The sequence below is a fragment of the Platichthys flesus genome, chromosome 15, assembly GCF_949316205.1.
Source record: "Platichthys flesus chromosome 15, fPlaFle2.1, whole genome shotgun sequence".
NCBI classification, from domain to species: domain Eukaryota; kingdom Metazoa; phylum Chordata; class Actinopteri; order Pleuronectiformes; family Pleuronectidae; genus Platichthys; species Platichthys flesus.
The window spans coordinates 169,176-187,601 of record NC_084959.1 but is presented as its reverse complement, the minus strand read 5'-3'; the positions used below and the strand labels follow the sequence as shown (position 1 = coordinate 187,601).

The following is an 18,426-nucleotide window of genomic DNA, read 5'->3' as shown; positions in this document are numbered from 1 at the left end:
TTCAGCTCCAGGTGGTTCTGGCTGCACCAGGAAGCCAGGCTGTTAACTTCCTCTCTGTAGGCGGCCTCGTCCCCATTGGAAATTAATCCAATAAGGGTGGTGTCGTCGGCAAACTTCAGGAGTTTGACAGAGGGATGGCTGGAGGTGCAGTTGTTGGTGTAGAGGGAGAAGAGGAGAGGAGAGAGCACACAACCTTGAGGGGCTCCAGTGCTGATGGTCCGGGTGTCAGAGACAAGCTTCCCCAGCCTCACGCGCTGCTTCCTGTCGGTCAGGAAGTTGGTGATCCACCTGCAGGTGGGGTCAGGCACGCTCAGCTGGGTCAGCTTGTCCCGGAGAAGAGCTGGAGAGATGGTGTTGAATGCGGAGCTGAAGTCCACAAACAAGATCCTGGCGTAGGTGCTGGGGGAGTCGAGGTGCTGGAGGATGAAGTGGAGTCCCATGTTGACTGCATCGTCTACGGACCTGTTGGCTCTGTAGGCAAACTGCAGCGGGTCGAGGAGGTGGTTGGTTATGGTCTTGAGGTGGGTCAGCACGAGTCGCTCGAAGGTCTTCATTACTACAGAGGCCAGGGCGACTGGTCTGTAGTCATTAAGGCCTGTGATCCTCTGCTTCTTGGGAACGGGGATGATGGTGGATGTTTTCAGGCAGGCGGGTACAACACATTCAGCCAGTGAGGTGTTGAAAATGTCCGTGAACAATGGAGAAAGCTGATCCGCACAGTGCCTCAGTGTAGAGGGGGAGACAGCGTCTGGTCCAGCTGCCTTGCGGGGGTTCAGTTTCTTCAGGAGCTTATTTACATCTCTCTCCTGAATTGAGAGAGGTGTGAAGGGGGGGATGGAGGTGATGGGGCAGTCTGGGGCCATTTTGTGGGGGGGGCTAGTGTCTTTGTCCAGGCTGGGGAGAAGAGGTGTGATAGATGCGGGGGGGGTTTGAGAGGGTCTATCGAATCTACAATAAAAGTCATTCAGATCGTTGGCAAGTCTCAAGTCTTCCACAGAGTGGGGGGATTTGGTCTTGCAGCCGGTGATCACCCGAAGGCCTTTCCAGACTGACGAGGAGTCGTTGGCTGCAAACTGTTGTTCCAGCTTCTTTGAATACAGTCGTTTGGCCTCCTTAATCTCCTTGCCAAACGAGTATTTAATTAGTCTGAACCTATCCATGTCCCCACTCTTGAAGGCCACCTCTTTCTCCAAACGAAGCTGTTTGAGTTTTGCTGTGAACCAGGGCTTGTCGTTGTTATAACACACCCTGGTGCGTGTTGGAATACATCGGTCTTCACAGAAGCTGATGTAGGACGTCACAGCATCTGTATATTCGTCCAGGCTGTAAGTGGCAGTTCTAAAAATGTCCCAGTCTGTGTTTTCAAGGCAGTCACGCAGCTCCTCCACAGCTTCTCTGCTGCTCCAGTTCTTTGATCTCAGCACAGCAGGTTTAGAAATCTTGAGTTTCTGTCTGTAAGCCGGGATCAGGTGAATGAGAGCGTGGTCGGATAGACCCAGGGCAGCGCGGGAGACTGCATGATAAGCCTTGCTGATGGTGCTGTAGCAGTGATCCAGGGTGTTCTCCCCCCTGGTCGGGCATTTAATTAACTGTTTATATTTTGGGAGCTCCTGAGATAAGTTCCCCTTATTAAAGTCCCCAAGGACAATAACGGGGGAATATGTGTTCTCTCTCCTTCTCTCCACTCCCAGTATCTGCTCAGCGAGTTGTCGTTGAGCCTCGCGCACGTCAGCTTGCGGGGGGATGTAGACTCCAGCCAGGATGAAAGAGGTGAATTCCCGGGGAGAGTAGAACGGTCTGCAGGTGATGAAAAAAGTTTCCAGGTCCGGAGAACAGGACTGTAAAATGACTTTCACGTCGCTGCACCAGCCCTGGTTTATATAAAAACAAATCCCTCCGCCTTTTGCCTTGCGTGAGAGGATCGGGTCGCGGTCCGCGCGTAACAGCTGAAAGCCGGTCAGCTGTGCGGCGGAGTCCGGTGTGGCTTCGGTCAGCCACGATTCAGTAAAACAGAAGCTCCACTCCACTGCTCCACTGCGCCATCAAGCGGACAATACATGTCAAACAGGGAGAGTGGTTATAATGACACCATGGCTTTGGTGCTTATAGCTTTGAATTGAATAAATGAATGAATGATGTTTGTGATGTCAATACATAACTTATGAACTCATTAATATGGTGCTGTCTTTATGATACAAAGGAGGGGTCACAAGGGAAAGTGGAAACAAATTGGGCAGAGGGTTTTGTTGTGAATGTGCTTGTGTTACTTGGTTGTGTCTGTGCTTATGTGTGTAGGGACAACATGTAACACGTACAATAGGGACAACATTTTACTCATTTTTATTTAATAATAACTTCTCCACAGTGCTATGTTTCAGGTGGTTTATTTTTCTTGAGATTATTTCACCTGCTTCAGAAAAGAGCCTTTCTCATGCAGGGCACAGGTGAAGCTGGGGTGCAGAGGAAAGCTACAGCAGGTTTGGACAAGTTGGGATTTACATTTTTCTGTCCTTCCCAAAACTGTAGAGGGTTCTCCAATCCTCCAATGTTTGGTTCACCCAGGTACCGTTGGACCTCCTCTGCTGCGTCCACAGTGACATGTGTCCTCGTCTGCAGGACGCTGGTGTCCTAACGGGGCCTCAGTTTGCTCCTGAAGACAGACAAACAGGCTGTAAGTGACTCAATACAATAACACAATTAAAATGTTTCCAGTATCCATTACCTTGAGTCACAGGCTGAGAAGCTTCTGATATGTGTGGTTGTCATGATGACGATGATGATGATGAGGAGGAGGAAGACGCTCTGTTAAGAATAACAGCTGCACATTCAGAAGTGAGCCTCCTCTCAGCATCTGCTGCTTTAGTGGAGCTAAAGAAGCCTGTCTTTATTGTGTGACGCATTCGAAGCTCCCTGGCACAAACGTCCATATTTGCTGCTCCATCAGTCACAAGGCGAGTCACGTTGTGTGTTAGAATCCACTGTGACATCAGTGCTGCTTCTACTGGTGCCACATTTGCAGTTTTCTGTGCACGTAGCTGAAGCCTCCTCCAGGTTCATGCCCGTATTTGGGAATCCCACCTCCTGTTATCTGTTCAACTGGTTGCTGGTTTGATTCCTCTTTCTGTAACAGTGATGCCAGACCGCAAGGTGTTTCTTTCCTGTTTATCACTTTGTATAAAAACCTTCCTCTGGTTTCACTCTGAGCCATGTGGGTTGTGTGAGTTTAACTCTGCAGGTTCAGATCAGAGGAAGTTCAACCTTGTGAAGCCTGATGAGACACATTGTGATGTTAATGTGGTTTAAAACATTGATTGATTAACTTAAACTTTGTTCATGTGTTTGAAACTCTCCATCAGATCCAGAGGAATCTCTCAGGATGGTTCTTAAGGAGGTGAAGGCTAAGTGCATTGCATATGCTGCTCCTGGACCTCATGTGTTCCTGATCGTCGTCATGGCAGGCAGATTCACTAAAGAAGAAGAAGAAACAGTGAAGATCATTCAGAAGCTGTTTAGAGAACAGGCTGCACGTTACACCATGGCCCTGTTCACCCATGGAGATGATCTGGAGGTAGAAGGCGTCACCATAGAAAAAGTCATTGGTAAACGTAAGGCTCTCAGATCCTTCCTCGATCAGTGCAAAGGAGGATACCATGTTTTTAACAACAGAAATGAAGATCCTGCTCAGGTCCATGAGCTGCTGGAGAAGATCAACAGAATGGTTGAGAGAAATGGAGGAAGCTACTTCACGAACATGAGGTTCCAAAACGCTCAGAAAGACGTGAAAAAGAAGATGAAAATCGTGCGTCATACTTTGATATTTAATATCAAGGAGTCATCAGCTCTTTGAAATGCTAAATGAAATGGATACAAATTAAAAAATCTAATCGTTAAAACAGTATGCGATCATTTTGTAAGGTCAGAGTGACCTTGAGTGATTTGTGATTTGTGAATTTGGGCTTTACAAATAAATTTGATTGATTGATTGATTGAGTCTAAGTCACATTTTGTACCAAGTCTGAAAAAATTGCCTCAAGGAGTCTTTGAGATGTCCAGAATGTGGACGGACAGAGGGACAACCCAATGACCCCCCCCCCCCCCGAACATAATCATGGAAACACTTTAACTTGGATCATAATGTTTATCAGAGAATGTATCATCTGTCCCAGGAGATGGTTTCTACTGATGAGTTTTACTATTCACTGCTCAGGTGATTAATGACGTCACACATGTCATATGTGTAATATGAGATTTAAAACCAGAGAAGACTCTGGACCTGATTAGCTTAAATGATTCTGTCATGAAAAGTTTGGTTCAATATGAGTAGAATATGATTTTCTGGTCTATGTCCACCATCTTGTAATAATGGTCGGGGACTAAATACAAGAAGCTCCTGTTCTTATTTACATCTTTCTACAACCAGTAACACTGAGACCTGTTATAAACCAGTATCGTTCCACTAACCCACAACCTGCTAGTCCACTGGCATCGGATCACATGAACATTCAGATCATAGTCATGTGTCTTTCTCTTTACTGGTGTGGCTGGTCTCCAGGTGAAGATCCTCTGAGGGACAGAACGTTAGACATAGAGTGAGACAAGATTAGATCAAACTTTATTGATCACACACCAGGGAAACTCAGTTGGTACGCCAGGATGAGACAAGAGAAGAAGAAACGTAAAAGGAATAGAATCAAAATTACAATGCTGAGTATACATGAGTATGTACATCATATGCACCTTTTCACAGCAATGGTTTTTATGAAATGTGAATATATATGTATTATAATGACTGTACGAGCAAGTCAAAATCTGTACATAAACACAAATTAATCTAAAATAGTGCAAATAGTGTGAATAGAACCAGTGCAGTATTATATTTTCCCTCTGGAAGCTGTGGAGGTGAGACAGGTTACACTGTAAAACTTTCAAACAAATATTGAGATCAGAAGATTCTGCAGAAGAACATGACGTCATTCTCAGTGTGGATCCAGAGGAGGCTGAAAAAAGAAAAGCAGGCAAAGAGTGTGCTGCAGGGGGCGCTAGATCGTGAGTGGAGGAGGAGAGACTGTCAAACACTCGCTCACAGGTGAACAGATTCCTTCTCTTCATAATGTCACAAGTGTTTGTAAAACAACATGGCGGCCTCCATAGAGAGGACTGGCTCCAGATCTAAGCATAACATATTTAAATAAAGAATTAAAAAATAAAGCTTTTCAATAAAAGGTCAATTTTAGGGCAAAGAAAACCACAACTCGTACAATTTAGATGAAACACATAGGTGAAAACATCACTAGGATTATTTTAGATTTAATTTCTGCCAACAGATCGTTTCACCTGAACCTTTAAAGAGAGATCCTGTCACCACGGTGATCACGTGTCATGTGACTGACGCTTTTGTCCAAAGCGACTTACATATATTACACTCGACATTCATGAGGGGCCATTTAGGGGTTCAGTATCTTGCCAAGGAAACTTCAGCATGCAGATGGGGAAGATTGGGATTTGAACCGGCAACCTTCTTGTTGAACAACCACCACTTAACCACCTAGGCCACACCACCCTAGGTATGGGTGCACTGTGATGAAAGACATTGTCACTTCCTTTGTGTGTCTGCCCCCCCCAGCTGCTCCACCTCTCACCTGAAACATGCGGAGGATCTGATGCTGTTGTGTTGTTGTTGTGTTGTTCAGCTGTGAAACACAAACTCTGGAGAAGCTCTGGAGACGATTCTCTAGATTCCACCTGCTGGTCTGAGACCAGCTTCATCTGCAGCCATCATCTCTGTCAGGTGGGGTGGGGGTTGATCTGAGAGGAAGGAACAGCGTCACATGACAAACCAGCCCCACCTCCTCTGGACCAGTAGGGGGCGGAGTCACACAATTAAAAAAATGATTTAGTGAGGTTAATAAATGTTGTCACCTGACACTGTAGCCTGTTGCCTCGTTCACACCTCCTGTCACGTTGACATTAAGATTTTAATAAAACCTGCTCAGTGTCAATAAATTAGAAATCACATGATTATTGATGTGATCGTCCTCACAAAGGTAAGAAGAGTTGTTTGTCTTCTGGTGGGTGGAGCCCTGAGACCTCGTAACGTCTCATCAGAAACATGTAGATCAGTTCAGTGCACGTTGGATAATTAATGAGTCCTCGTTAGTGTTGAGTCCAGTTGTCAGTCAGAGTTAAACATGTTCATCCACAATGAGCTCCAGTAACAACTAGGAGTCCTTAACGAGGTCAACAGGTTCATTAAAATGGACACACCCCCAAATTCATCTCAACTGACCTGAAATAACTGAAATCACATCAACACATAAATGAATTTGACTTTTAAGAAGAAACCAAACAAACTGAGGGTAACATTTTATTGATGATTTACCCAAACTAATTAATAACTATTGATTCTACATTAAAGTAACAACTTTTACAACAAAACCCACAACACAGATCATCTGTGACCTTTGACCCCCCCACTGGTCACATGATGCTGTTACACCTCATCAATAATCAGGAACACGGAGGAAGAGGAAATCAGAGCAGAGATTTCAGATTCAGTATTTCGGTCTCTTCACGTTGACCCTGAAAAAAAAATGTTATCAGATGTTAAAACTGTCAGCTCTCCTTTGATTGGCTGATGATGATGATGATGATGAACTCACCCGTCGGCCTCCATCTTCTTCCTCTTCTCTATGATCTGATCAAGAGAGAGAGAGAGAGTTTAAATAACCTGGTTATACTAAAGCAAAAATACTCTTTAACTTGTACTATGGTAAATTTTTCAGGTACTTTATAGTATTTCTTTTTCTGATGACTTTACACTTTAATTTATTCACATTTAAACACAAATATCTGAACTTTTACTTCTTGTTACTTTGGTTTAACGTGTTTGAGGATTGTAGTTTTTTATTTGCAGCATCAAACAGATTGAATCTAAATGAACAACAACACAGATGATTGTTGTTGTGCATCAGTTTAGATCAACACAACAAACGTGACAAGGTGAAGACTCCACTGGAGAAGAGGAGCACGAGTCTGATGAAGACAAACAAGATGGAGGACAGAAGAATCAAACATCACTGAGACAAAGATCTCAACGTCTCATCCAACCTGTGAAATCATCTTTATCACTGTTCGATACTTTATCACCTCCGGTCACATCAGTGGATAGAAAGAAAACTTGTACTTTTACTCAAGTACAGACGTGGAATCAGTACTTTAACCCAAATATATCTGTATTTATATTGTACTGATCTAGTCCCCAGTCTTGAGGACGAGTACATGTTATTGCCTTTCACACACAGAGCATCTGGTGGCAGCTCCACTCTTTCCTCTGAGGGGCCAGTGGGGGGGTCAGCATCTTGCTCAAGGACACTTCGGCATGCAGATGGGAAAGAAAGGATCGAACTGCTGCCACCCGCTCTACCCCCTCAGCCACAGCTGCCCCGAATAGAAGGATCACAGGTAAAGAATGTGTGTCGGTTTCCACGTCTGCTGACGAGTCATGTGACCGTGTATCAGCTGACTGAGGTCTGTAACCACTGGGCTCTCACCGCGCTGATCTTCTTCCACTGCCGGTCCAGCTCTGCCTTCTCATTGGTCTCTTTGAAGCGACGAGTCTTGCGGCCCTCGGACATCTTGATACCGTACTGGAAGGCGGCCCTGCAGGGTCAAAGGTCATGGTGACATCATGAAGGTCACACTAGCAGCACAGCGAGTGGTCTGAGTCTGAAGGATGCACACGTACTTTGGCAGCGCCTCCTTGTTGTTCATGTAATCAGAGTACTCCTCCTGAGTGTCGAAGTCCCAGCGGCCGAGAGGACCCTTCTTATTGCCCTGGAACACACACACACACAGGTCACATGACCTCCGCTGCTTCCTGTTCACCCCACTGACGTCATCACACTGTTATTCACTTCCTGTCAGCTGGGTCATGGCGCTTCCAGCTGCAGCTCAGCTTTTAAATGTCGGATAAAACATTATGAGGAGGAGCTCTGCAGACAGGTGCATGCTGGGAACTGTAGTTACCTGGTCCATCTTGCTGTAGTCCACCTCCTCATCACTGTCCACAGCCAGGTCGTCCATCCTGCACACACACACAAATAGTAAATATATAACAGGTAGACATTATCAGATGTGGTTGAAGTGTAAGTGTGTGTGTGTGTGTGTGTGTGTGTGTGTGTGTGTGTGTGTGTGTGTGTGTGTGTGTGTGTGTGTGTCTCTCTCTTACGTGGCAGGGTAACACTCTGCGTACGAGTTGGATCCTCCAAAGAAATCTCCCAGTTGCTCTTTACCGTCTCTTCTCAGGGAACCAGGCTCCTGGCCCGGCCACTGGCTGCCGGCTGCTCCTGCAAACTTCTCGTTGATGACCTTGATTTGGTCTCTAACTGATCCTGGACCTGAGCAACATTATTGATCAGGAGTATCAGGTCACATGACGCTGGTCATTACAGCGTTGAACTGAGACATCACAGAATCAAACAGAGTCAATAAAGTTGAATTAATTAAGGAAAAGTCTCACCTGTCTCCACGTCCACGTCCACGTCCACGACCTGGAGACAGAGACAGACCGTTAGTAATGGACCAAAATGTACACCCATCTGTGTCTCCACCACCTGTCCATCTATCTGTGTCCACCCGTCTCACCTGCTGTTCGTCTCCTCTGGGTTTCTCAAAGTAGCTTTGTCTCCTGCTCTTGCTATCGTCCTCCCTGTCTTTGTGGTCCTCTCTATCTCGGTTGTCCTCTCTGTCTCTGTGGCGCTCTTTGTCTCTGGGGGGTTCTTTGTCTCTGGGGGGTTCTTTGTCTCTGGGGGGCTTGAACATGGCAGTGCCGGACGGGACATAGTCTCCGATGTCCTCAAAGATACTGAGACAGAGACAAAAGTGAGCGTTCGATTTTCAAACAACACAATGTGATGTTGTAGTTAACTGACCCGATATCAGCTTCAGGAGCTCGTTTATCATCCAGTTTCCCTGAAACACACACAGACACACACACACACACACACAAGTCAGCTGTTGCTCTGTGACACGTCTCTGTTACCGTGGTTACATGGGGCTTCAGTACCTTTGTCCTTCTTCTTGATCTTCTTGTGCCGTGTCCCTTGTCTCAGGTACGACAGGATCTGAGTCAGTTTAGAAATCACGATATCGTTGGTGGTGAGAGTCGTCTGAGCCTGAGAGACACACACAAACAAACTCCAATGAAAAAAGCTGTTTAAACATCACATTTTATTTTCATTGAGCTGAAGCTTTTATCCAGAGCAACTCACAGTTCGGAACCAACCAGAGCAACAAGAATCTAGAAGTACGATTCTCTTCAAGAAACACAAACATAACGTGCAACAAGTAAGTGCAGCTATTCTCTTGTCAAAGGTTTAGTTTGAAGAGCTGTGTCTTCAGTCAGGAGGAAGATGTGTGGACTTCCTGTCCTCATGTCCATGTGGAGCTGGTTCCACCGTTTAGGAGCCCGGACAGGAAACAGTCGTGATGTTGTTGAGTGACAGCTGTACTCCAAGTCGGGGAGCAGCTGATTGGTCAAAGCAGAGCGGAGTGGACAGGCTGTGAGCTGTGACCAGGGCCTGGATGTGGACTGGACCCGATCCGGTCACCACACGGTACCAAGTACTTGAGGGCAGCTACTGGTAACCAGTGAAGGGAGCAGAGGAGTGTGAGTGAACTCAGGTTGAAGACCAGTGGAGCTGCTGGTTTCTGGATGGCAGCAGCAGGTCGACCAGCCAGGAGGGGGGGGGGGGGGGGGGGGGGGGGGGGGGGGGGCAGTAGTCTAGTTGTGAGATGACCAGAACCTGCTCCTCCTTCTGAGTGAGGAGGGGGCGTGCTCTCCTGATGTTGTGCAGCATGAATCTACAGGAACGTGTTGTTGCAGTGATGTTGGCCGTGATGGGGGGGTCGAGTGTCACACCCAGGGTCCTGGAGGTCTAGGGGGGGGGGGGGGGGGCTACCATTGAAAGTAGTTCTGTCACATTTTCTTAGAGTCTGACGCCAATGAAGTAGGAAGACTACATGTTCAGTCTGAACCTGAACATCAGGTGTGAAAGGTTCCTCAGACCAGAAGAGAAGGTCTGGGTCTGGATCAAAGTGAACCAGGTTCCGTTTGATCCAGACCCAGGCACAGAGTTTGGATTTTTGGACCAATCACAGAAAGTAGAGACAGAATTAAACCATAGAAGAAGAAGAAGAAGAAGAAGAAGCAGCTGCAGTCTTCACCTCCGAGGAAATGTTTGAACCCAGAGGACGTTCATTTGGTGCAGTTGAACTAGTGGAGTTCTGTTAGAGTAGTGTAGAGTACTGTAGTACTGTAGAGTAGTGTTGAGTATTGTAATGTATTGTAGAGTACTGACGAGTACTGTAGAGTACTGTAGAGTACTGTAGTAATGTAGAGTAGTGTCGAGTAGTGTTGAGTACTGTAAGTTACTGTAGTTCTGTAGAGTAGTGTTGAGTACTGTAATACTGTAGAGTACTGTTGACTACTGTAGAGTACTGTAGAGTACTGTTGACTACTGTAGAGTACTGTAATACTGTAGAGTACTGTAGTACTGTAGAGTATTGTAATGTATTGTAGAGTACTGTAGAGTACTGTAGTACTGTAGAGTAGTGTCGAGTAGTGTTGAGTACTGTAAGTTACTGTAGTTCTGTAGAGTAGTGTCGAGTACTGTAATACTGTAGAGTACTGTAGAGTACTGTAGAGTACTGCGCCTGAAGGTGCTGATGCTGCCAGTAAAACCATTGTTACCATGGCAACCAAATTTCTATCGGAGCAGTTCCGTGACGTGTTAAACGTCAGCACCGTCTGTTGTCCTGTGGACCAGCAGCTGTTTCCTGTGTCAGTACCTCCATGCTGGGGCAGTCGGCTTTGCTGCGGATCAGAGTTGTCGGGATGTCCGTGTCAGTGAACTCATCGTCCAGGTCCACCACGTACGCCATCCTGCCCGGCAGGAAGAGCTCGTTCCTCTCCACCAGGCCGGTCCGAAACACCACGCGGTAGATGTTCCTACCTGGGGTGGGGGTGGGGGTGTGGGGGGGGTTACACACATGATCCACACACATGATGAAACCAACATGTGACTAAGTGTGATCAGACTCACCCAGACGAGTTTTGAACTCAATCTTCTCCTCTGGCTCCACGTCTTTCCTGACAAAACAGAGAGGTCAAAGGTCAATGTTGGACAGCGGTCAACGGTCGGACAGAGGTCAAAGGTCGGACAGAGGATGATGTTTCATACTTGGCCTCTTTCTGGACTTTCTCCATCATGTCTTCTTCTTCTCTCTCTTTACTGGTGATCTCCGCTCTCACCTGTCAACGTTCAGTCAAAGGCACAACCGGGATGTTTTATATTTCTATGTTGTTAGCATCATATAAGAGTGAGTTAGGTTTTGTAACACAGCATTATTTATATTTTCTGTGTCTGACCTTCTGCAGCAGAGCGAAGTCCAGACCTTTCACCAAGTGAGTATGTTCCATGTCACCTCCCAAGAACTTTGACTCCTGGATCAACTGCCGACGTTTCTCTGCAGCCGACTTATCTCTGAAAGAACCAAAACAAACTCGTCAGGAGTTAGCATTAGCAGTACTCACGCCTTAAGCCTGAAACATGCTTCTGCGTTTTCACGGGCCCGTAAGCGCAAGAGCCCTTCCGGGTCCCTTACGTGCTTATGTATCCCTCCTTACGTGCTGACGGGTGTCGACCCCCTTTTCTAAAATTTACGGCAAAGCTCCGCAAGCTCACTCAGCCCGCAAGGCTGTGATTGGTCTGCTCTACATCCCTTCTGGAGCTGCATTTCCGGTTTCATGCCCCATAATACCGGCAGAAATCACGGAAGATTTAGAAGAACGAATATGGACCAAATAGAAGAGCACTTGGCAGAAGATATCCGATAGTATGATCACTTGTATAACCTGTCACTGACTGGCGGATTTGTCCGCCAGAAAAAGGCTACGAGGAGCCGCAGTGGCTATGTAAATAAACAATCGACGAAGAAGAAAGAAGGCGTCTCTAAGGTCGTCTCGACAAAAAGCATTACTCCGCCTAGTGTTCTGGCGCGGAATTGCTTTGTAAGACGCGCAACGGTTGGGGAAGCATGAATGAAAACGAGTCTTGCGCCACAGCGGCGTGAAAAGACGCAGACGCAGTCGCAGAAGCATGTTTCAGGCTTTAGTGCTGGGTCCTACAGCTCTGTAGTTAGCATAGTTAGCATTAGCAGTACTCACGCCTCAGCAGGTGTAAAAAGTACTGAAATATTGTACTCAAGTACAAGTAAAAGTACCCATCTAAAAATCTATTCAAGTAAAAGTAAAAAAGTAGTTGATTTAAAAAGTACTTTAAGTACAGTTACTTAGTTACTTCCAACCACTTGATGGGGGCCGCTCCTATACAGTGCAAAAAAGGACAAGGGTCATAAATCCAATCCAAAAACTGTTATTTTTAATTAAAGGAGAATCTTTACAAATATAGGTGCAATGACATTAAACATGTCAAACATTAAACATTCAACATGTCAACACAACATTTAAGAACTTTTGGGAGGACATGTCAAGACATCAACCACATGACAGCAAAAATAAAAAGTAAAAATGCCGCTGTCCCACTGTAAATTTAAACTTTTAGTGAAACTTTGGTCCACCTTTAAGACACTAGTCTACAAACTCCTTGTTGAGTTTGAGCAGCAGCTGATTTTCAAGCTGAGTAGAACTCATCCGGCCTCTGCAGTGAACAGCATCCAGCACAGAGGCAGGGGCAGGTAGGCCAGTGTTGAGTTTCAGGCGAGTTCAAAAGAACGCGTTCATTTCTATGAGAACGTTGAACTGAAGGAAACTTAATGACAAATATTGAATTTGAGTGGTGAACACGTTCATATTATCTGAAGTCTAGCTAAAACGTTAGGGAATGTTTTCCTTCTCCTGAGGAGAGACGCTGCACCATGTCGTTGCGATCATTGTTGTGTTTATTTGTAAAGAAATGCAGTCTTGGGTTAGGGTTTTCTTCTACTCATTAACGGATGTAATTTCCAATGTAGCGAAGTACAATACTACAGTCAAAATCTACTTAAGTAAAAGTAAAATTACCCATTTCAAAAGCTACTCAAAAAATTACAAAGTACACAAAAAAACTACTCAATTACAGTAACGTGAGTAAATGTATTTCGTTACTTTACACCTCTGCGCCTCAGTGGTGGGTCTTACAGCTTTGTAGCTAGCTGTTCTGTTAGCATAGTTAGCATTAGCAGTACTCAAGTCTCAGTGTTTGGTCTTACAGCTCTGTAGTTAGCTGTTCTGTTAGCATAGTTGGCATTAGCAGTACTCACGCCTCTGCAGTGGGTCCTACAGCTCTGTAGTTAGCGGTGGTGCTGATCAGCTCTGTCTCTTCGTAATCTTTGTTGACTCCATCTCGTCTCTCTCTTGCTCGATCTCTGTACTTCTCGGCCAGCTCTCGCTCTCGCTCCATCTCCTGCTGACGTAGCTTAGCATAGTAGCTATAACAAACAACAATACATGATTAATAACACGATCATCTGAAGGTCCTATTAGCAGAGTTCTGTTTGACCTGAAAATAACCTCCTCAGCAGGCCAACCCTCCACTCTGTAGGGGGAGCTGTGTTTAAATGGACGACAGGTGGAGTCAGTTGTTACATCATCACGCGAGTGACACTGGGCCTGCTCCACACTCACCTCTTCTTCTTCCTCCTCCTCGCAGCGGGATCCTCATCCTCATTGTAGTCCCTCGGCATCCTGGGAAACAAACAACGGATGAACCCATGACAAATCGAATGTACCTTCTGACAGCAGCAGAGCGTCAGCTGTGCTTCTGTTACTCACTCATGCTGTCGGGACTTGGAGGGCGGGGCTGAGGAAGGCGCCGCCCGCGGTGTCATCAGCAATTTCCTGAAGTCATCATTAGTCAGCTTGGACCTGAAGAGACACATGGTTGTGTTAACTCTATCTCTCACACACACACAAGGCGCCTTTACTTTGAAGTTCAACCTACCCAAGATATCTTTAAATTATCAGGGTGAACTTAACCTAACAAACACAGGCTTAACGGTAACATGTTGCTGGTTATCAAATTGTTAAGTCCACCCAGGTTTCCCCCTGGTGACATTTGGTAAAAAATATATGACTTGACCACAATATAACAACGTGTGAACAAGATATATAACTCAGGGCCACGAGATCTGAATCTGTTGTTTACTTACAACAAGTGACGAAGCCTCTTGATGAGAAACGTTTGAATCCCATGATGTGGACTCTATAATGTTTAGTATTTAATTATACGGTTTCAAAAGATAAAACTACTTAAAGGTAGTAGACAGTCTGTGGTACTGTGAGCACTCTGCTCCTTCAGGTCAGGCTGGTTCTCTTGGTCCAGCAGCTAACAAAGGTTTATCCTCTGAAGAGAATCTGGATCTTTCAGAGACTTACAATCCTCACCAGCTCCACGGATTCTCTAAGAACAATGATGGACACTCTGACATTTCTCCAGGAGGCTGCAGGAAAAGACCCAGAAAATCTCACATAGAGAACCTGCAGAACATGTTAGGAACATGTCAGAGCCCCCCCCCAACACACACACACACACACACACACACACACACACACACACACACACACACACACACACACACACACACACACACACACACACACACAGTTGAACTCACTGAGCTGCTGCTCGGTGCTCGTCCACCTCGTGGCCATCAGGAGCGAGAGGGTTGGAGTAACTTTCAGCTTAAAGAAAACAGATCGCATGTTAGAGACCGACAGCAGGGGGCGCTGATACACACACAAACAATAAAATATAAAGTGACTCGTAAGATTATTTGTCAATAATGACACGTGATAATAAATCTAATGATTGTGGATCCACACAGATTGAATATTAACTTGACTGATCCACAGACTGATTTGATTAAACCATGAATCATTAGACTGAAAGTGCTCGTTCCGTTCGTAGAAAGGTAACACGTTTACTTTACGATCGATCATATACTAATGATCGATAATCAGCTGCTCAGTTACTGTTGATCTCAGTAATGAAACCTTGAGATTCAACTGGAGTAAAAAACATGCAAACTAAAGACTCGTTTCTCTTCTCTTCTTTCAGCTTCGTGTTTTTATCGAAGAGAAATCAACACTAGCTAGTTGATGCTAACAGAACACAACAAGTCCAGCAGTCTGATAAAGATCAGGTTTAGTTCCAGTCTAATTGTTTATATTCCGAATTAAACTGAAGCGTTTCGGCTGAGTGCAGCTAGCAGCTCAAAGCTAGCATCGCAGTGAGCGCATGCTAACGCCGCTTTGTGGTTTCTTGTGTGTGAAAGTGTTTCAGAATAAAACTCACTCTCCGGCATCTTCTGCGTCTTTTCTGCTTCACAGTGAGAAACTGGTTCTTCCTCCACAGACAAGGACCTCAACTAGCTCAGTTAGCTTCGGCTAACAGCAGCTCCTCCCTGCGTCACTTCCTCTTCCGTTAGAGCTCATACACAGCGCCCCCCGCAGGAGGCCACGGTCACTGACACGTGGAAACCAAACTCACGATTCAATGACGTCATGTAAACTTGTTTTTCAGATTATACGTCACAAGGTGGAAAAACTTCTGCAATGATTTATCACGTTTTAAAAGATATGAGGACTTTTTAAATGCTCTGTTTATATGTATATATCTCAATCACATTTTATATATAAAGCTCATAATCAGTTTCTCTCATTGATCTTCAGATGCAACATCCTGTTCTTAACCCTCAAGAGTAAAATAACCTAACATTACAAGGTAAGAGTTTCTGCTCCTATGTAAAGCCTTGGGCTAAATTCAAGTTATTTATTATAGGACCTTTAAGAGGCACAAAAAGAGGGCTCTGTTTTTAACACCTTGCATTTATCGATATATTGATCAGGACATGCACCTGAACTTTATGAAAAAAAAATACTTTTCAGTGAAGCCTTCAGCCAATCAGAGTAGAGCTGTGCAGTAGTAACTCGGAGGATATCAGAGACACAAAACTTGGTATAAATGACCTCCGCCCAGATGTTCATTGTCCAGCTGCAGCACCTTTATGACAACACAACTCCCCCCCAACCCTGCCATCAGAGGTGACTTCCTAAAACAACGAAAACCAGCGAAGTGAAACTTTAAAATGAAGACACAGTGAGGTTAAATAATTAACATTTATTCAGATTAACACATTTACAGAGGAGTCCTGGACTGAACCACTTCAGTCAAGAGGGGGGGAGGGGGTACTAGGGTTTAGGCTGGACCAGCGTGTGCAGAGCTGAGGCCACCTGATCAGCTGACATGTTGTCCACGGAGATGCTGCTCTCTTTTCCGAAATCTGAAAACAAAACACAAACATCAGCTTTATTGACCCATGCAGAAACATAACCGAGCTGACTCCGCCTCTAACCGAATACTGAGAGTTGTCATCTCACCACTGAAACCGTCAATGTCCCATGATGCCATGCGGTCAGACTCACCGTATCTGGCCCAGACTCGGGCCTGGACTCCCGAACACTCTCGGATCAGGATGGGGAATTCTGGGTTGACCTTCTTCAGCGTCACATAGTGCTGCTCCACAAAGTCTCTGTCAACACAGGAATCACCGTCAGAGCTGAGATCAGCAGTTAGCTGTTAGCAGTGTTCCCTTGCTCTACTGTTAGCAGTGTTCCCTCACCCTGCTGTTAGCAGTTAGCTGTGTTCAGTTACTCTGATGTTAACAGTGTTCCCTTACTCTACTGTTAGCAGTTAGCTGTGTTCAGTTATTCTGCTGTTAGCAGTTACCAGTGTTCCCTTACTCTACTGTTAGGAGTTAGCTGTGTTCAGTTATTCTGCTGTTACCAGTGTTCCCTTACTCTACTGTTAGGAGTTAGCTTTGTTCCCTCACTCTACTGATAGCAGTTAGCTGTTAGCAGTGTTCCCTTACTCTGTTGTTAGCAGTTAGCTGAGTTCAGTCACTCTGCTGTTATTAGTTAGCAGTTAGCTGTGGTCCCTCACTCTGCTGTTAGCAGTTAGCTGTGTTCCCTCACTCTGCTGTTAGCATTTAGCTGTATTCAGTCACTCTGCAGTTAGCTGTGTTCCGTCACTCTACTGTTATTAGTTAGCAGTTAGCTGTGGTCCCTCACTCTGCTGTTAGCAGTTAGCTGTGTTCCCTCACTCTGCTGTTAGCAGTTAGCTGTGTTCAGTCACTCTACAGTTAGCAGTTAGCTGCCGTCTCTATCCATGTTACTCCGACGAGTTGTGGCTGTGCTCGTCACGGCTCTCTCCGCCTCTACAGGCGGACTCGGAGCTCACCTGGCCCCCTTGCTGGCCGCGGAGGTCTGGCAGAGGTGTACACGGATCTCTCGGAGGTTCTGACTCAGTCTGGAGCTCAGACTTCTGACCGCAGCAGACGCCATCTTTACTTCCTGCTGAAGTCAAGGACGAGGCGAGGGTTCAAGCAGCCCGGGGTTTATCCTGACAGGCACTGACCGGTAAGGGTTTCCCCCCCTGGTTTGTCTTGGAAGGCACCAACCCAGTTGTACATATCTATGAAGCCTGAGTCCAACTTCAGGAACGTCTCAAGAACGTCAAGGTCTGGATGACCCAGAACTTCTTACTTCTAAATTCAGACTGAGCTCATTGTAATTGTCCCTAAACATCTCAGAGAAACACTGTGGGACCAGATAATCCCCTTGGTGTTAGTTTGTCCCCAGCTCCACTGTGAGAAACCTTCAGTTAGGACCAGGACATGTGACCCACATATAGAACAGTTCTCCAGGGCATCTTTCTTCCACCTGCACAGTATTATGAACATTAGGAACATCCTGTCTCAGAAGGAAGCTGAGAAACTCTCCCATGTGTTCCCTCTAGATTGGACCAGTGTAAGTCTTTATTATCAGGACGTCCCAGTGAGTCTGTGAAAAGCCTCCAGTTGGTCCAAGACGCTGCAGCACGAGAGCTGACAGGAACCAGAAGAGATCATCTCACTGCTCTGAGCTTCTCTGCACTGGCTCCCTGTGAAACTCAGAAATCAAGATCCTGCTCCTCACATAGAAAGATCTGAACAATCCAACCCTTCATGTATCCACAAGCTCATAACCCTCTCCTGTCCTGATAGATCACTGCTCTCCCAAAACACAGGTTCTCTGGTGTTTCTAGAGTCTGTTAGAGCAGAACAGGAGGTAGAACCTTCAGCTACCAGGCTCCTCCAACTCTGGTTCAGGAGAGAGAAGTCGTCTCAACATTTATGGTTTAAAATATTCCCTCTTGTGATACATTTTATAGTAAGAGCTACTCTCAGTAAAACCAATGATTAAAGGTTTCTGTGTTTTGCTCAAAATCTACTTGAACATACTTGGACCATGATCCTCACGGACAAAGTCATAAAACAGAAGACGGACAGATCTCTTACAGTGAGTTTTGTCTTAAGTAGTTAACAGAG

At 45.7% G+C, this 18,426-nt stretch overlaps 3 protein-coding genes across 3 annotated transcripts; 1 reads left to right on the top strand and 2 right to left on the bottom strand.

Annotated features, from left to right (window-relative positions):
• Positions 1-3,376: 3,376 nt before the first annotated feature.
• On the top strand, positions 3,377-4,567 carry LOC133969799 (GTPase IMAP family member 9-like). Its single transcript, XM_062406498.1, has 2 exons — positions 3,377-3,799; positions 4,553-4,567. Exons 1-2 carry the CDS (start codon positions 3,377-3,379, stop codon positions 4,565-4,567), a joined length of 438 nt encoding a protein of 145 aa, XP_062262482.1.
• A 1,784-nt stretch (positions 4,568-6,351) lies between these two features.
• ik (IK cytokine) lies at positions 6,352-15,494 on the bottom strand. Its single transcript, XM_062406220.1, has 19 exons — positions 15,354-15,494; positions 14,674-14,740; positions 13,832-13,924; positions 13,685-13,744; positions 13,321-13,488; positions 11,429-11,543; positions 11,241-11,311; positions 11,103-11,149; positions 10,849-11,012; positions 9,065-9,173; positions 8,931-8,970; positions 8,644-8,863; positions 8,519-8,549; positions 8,228-8,396; positions 8,026-8,083; positions 7,745-7,833; positions 7,551-7,659; positions 6,660-6,694; positions 6,352-6,579 (listed from the first exon to the last, which is right to left on the bottom strand). The coding sequence occupies exons 1-19, from the start codon at positions 15,361-15,363 to the stop codon at positions 6,552-6,554; spliced, it is 1,683 nt and encodes a 560-aa protein (XP_062262204.1). The 5' UTR covers positions 15,364-15,494; the 3' UTR covers positions 6,352-6,551.
• Positions 15,495-16,163: 669 nt separating this feature from the next.
• On the bottom strand, positions 16,164-17,458 carry ndufa2 (NADH:ubiquinone oxidoreductase subunit A2). Its single transcript, XM_062405435.1, has 3 exons — positions 17,298-17,458; positions 16,484-16,590; positions 16,164-16,341 (listed from the first exon to the last, which is right to left on the bottom strand). The coding sequence occupies exons 1-3, from the start codon at positions 17,399-17,401 to the stop codon at positions 16,250-16,252; spliced, it is 303 nt and encodes a 100-aa protein (XP_062261419.1). The 5' UTR covers positions 17,402-17,458; the 3' UTR covers positions 16,164-16,249.
• Positions 17,459-18,426: the final 968 nt, after the last annotated feature.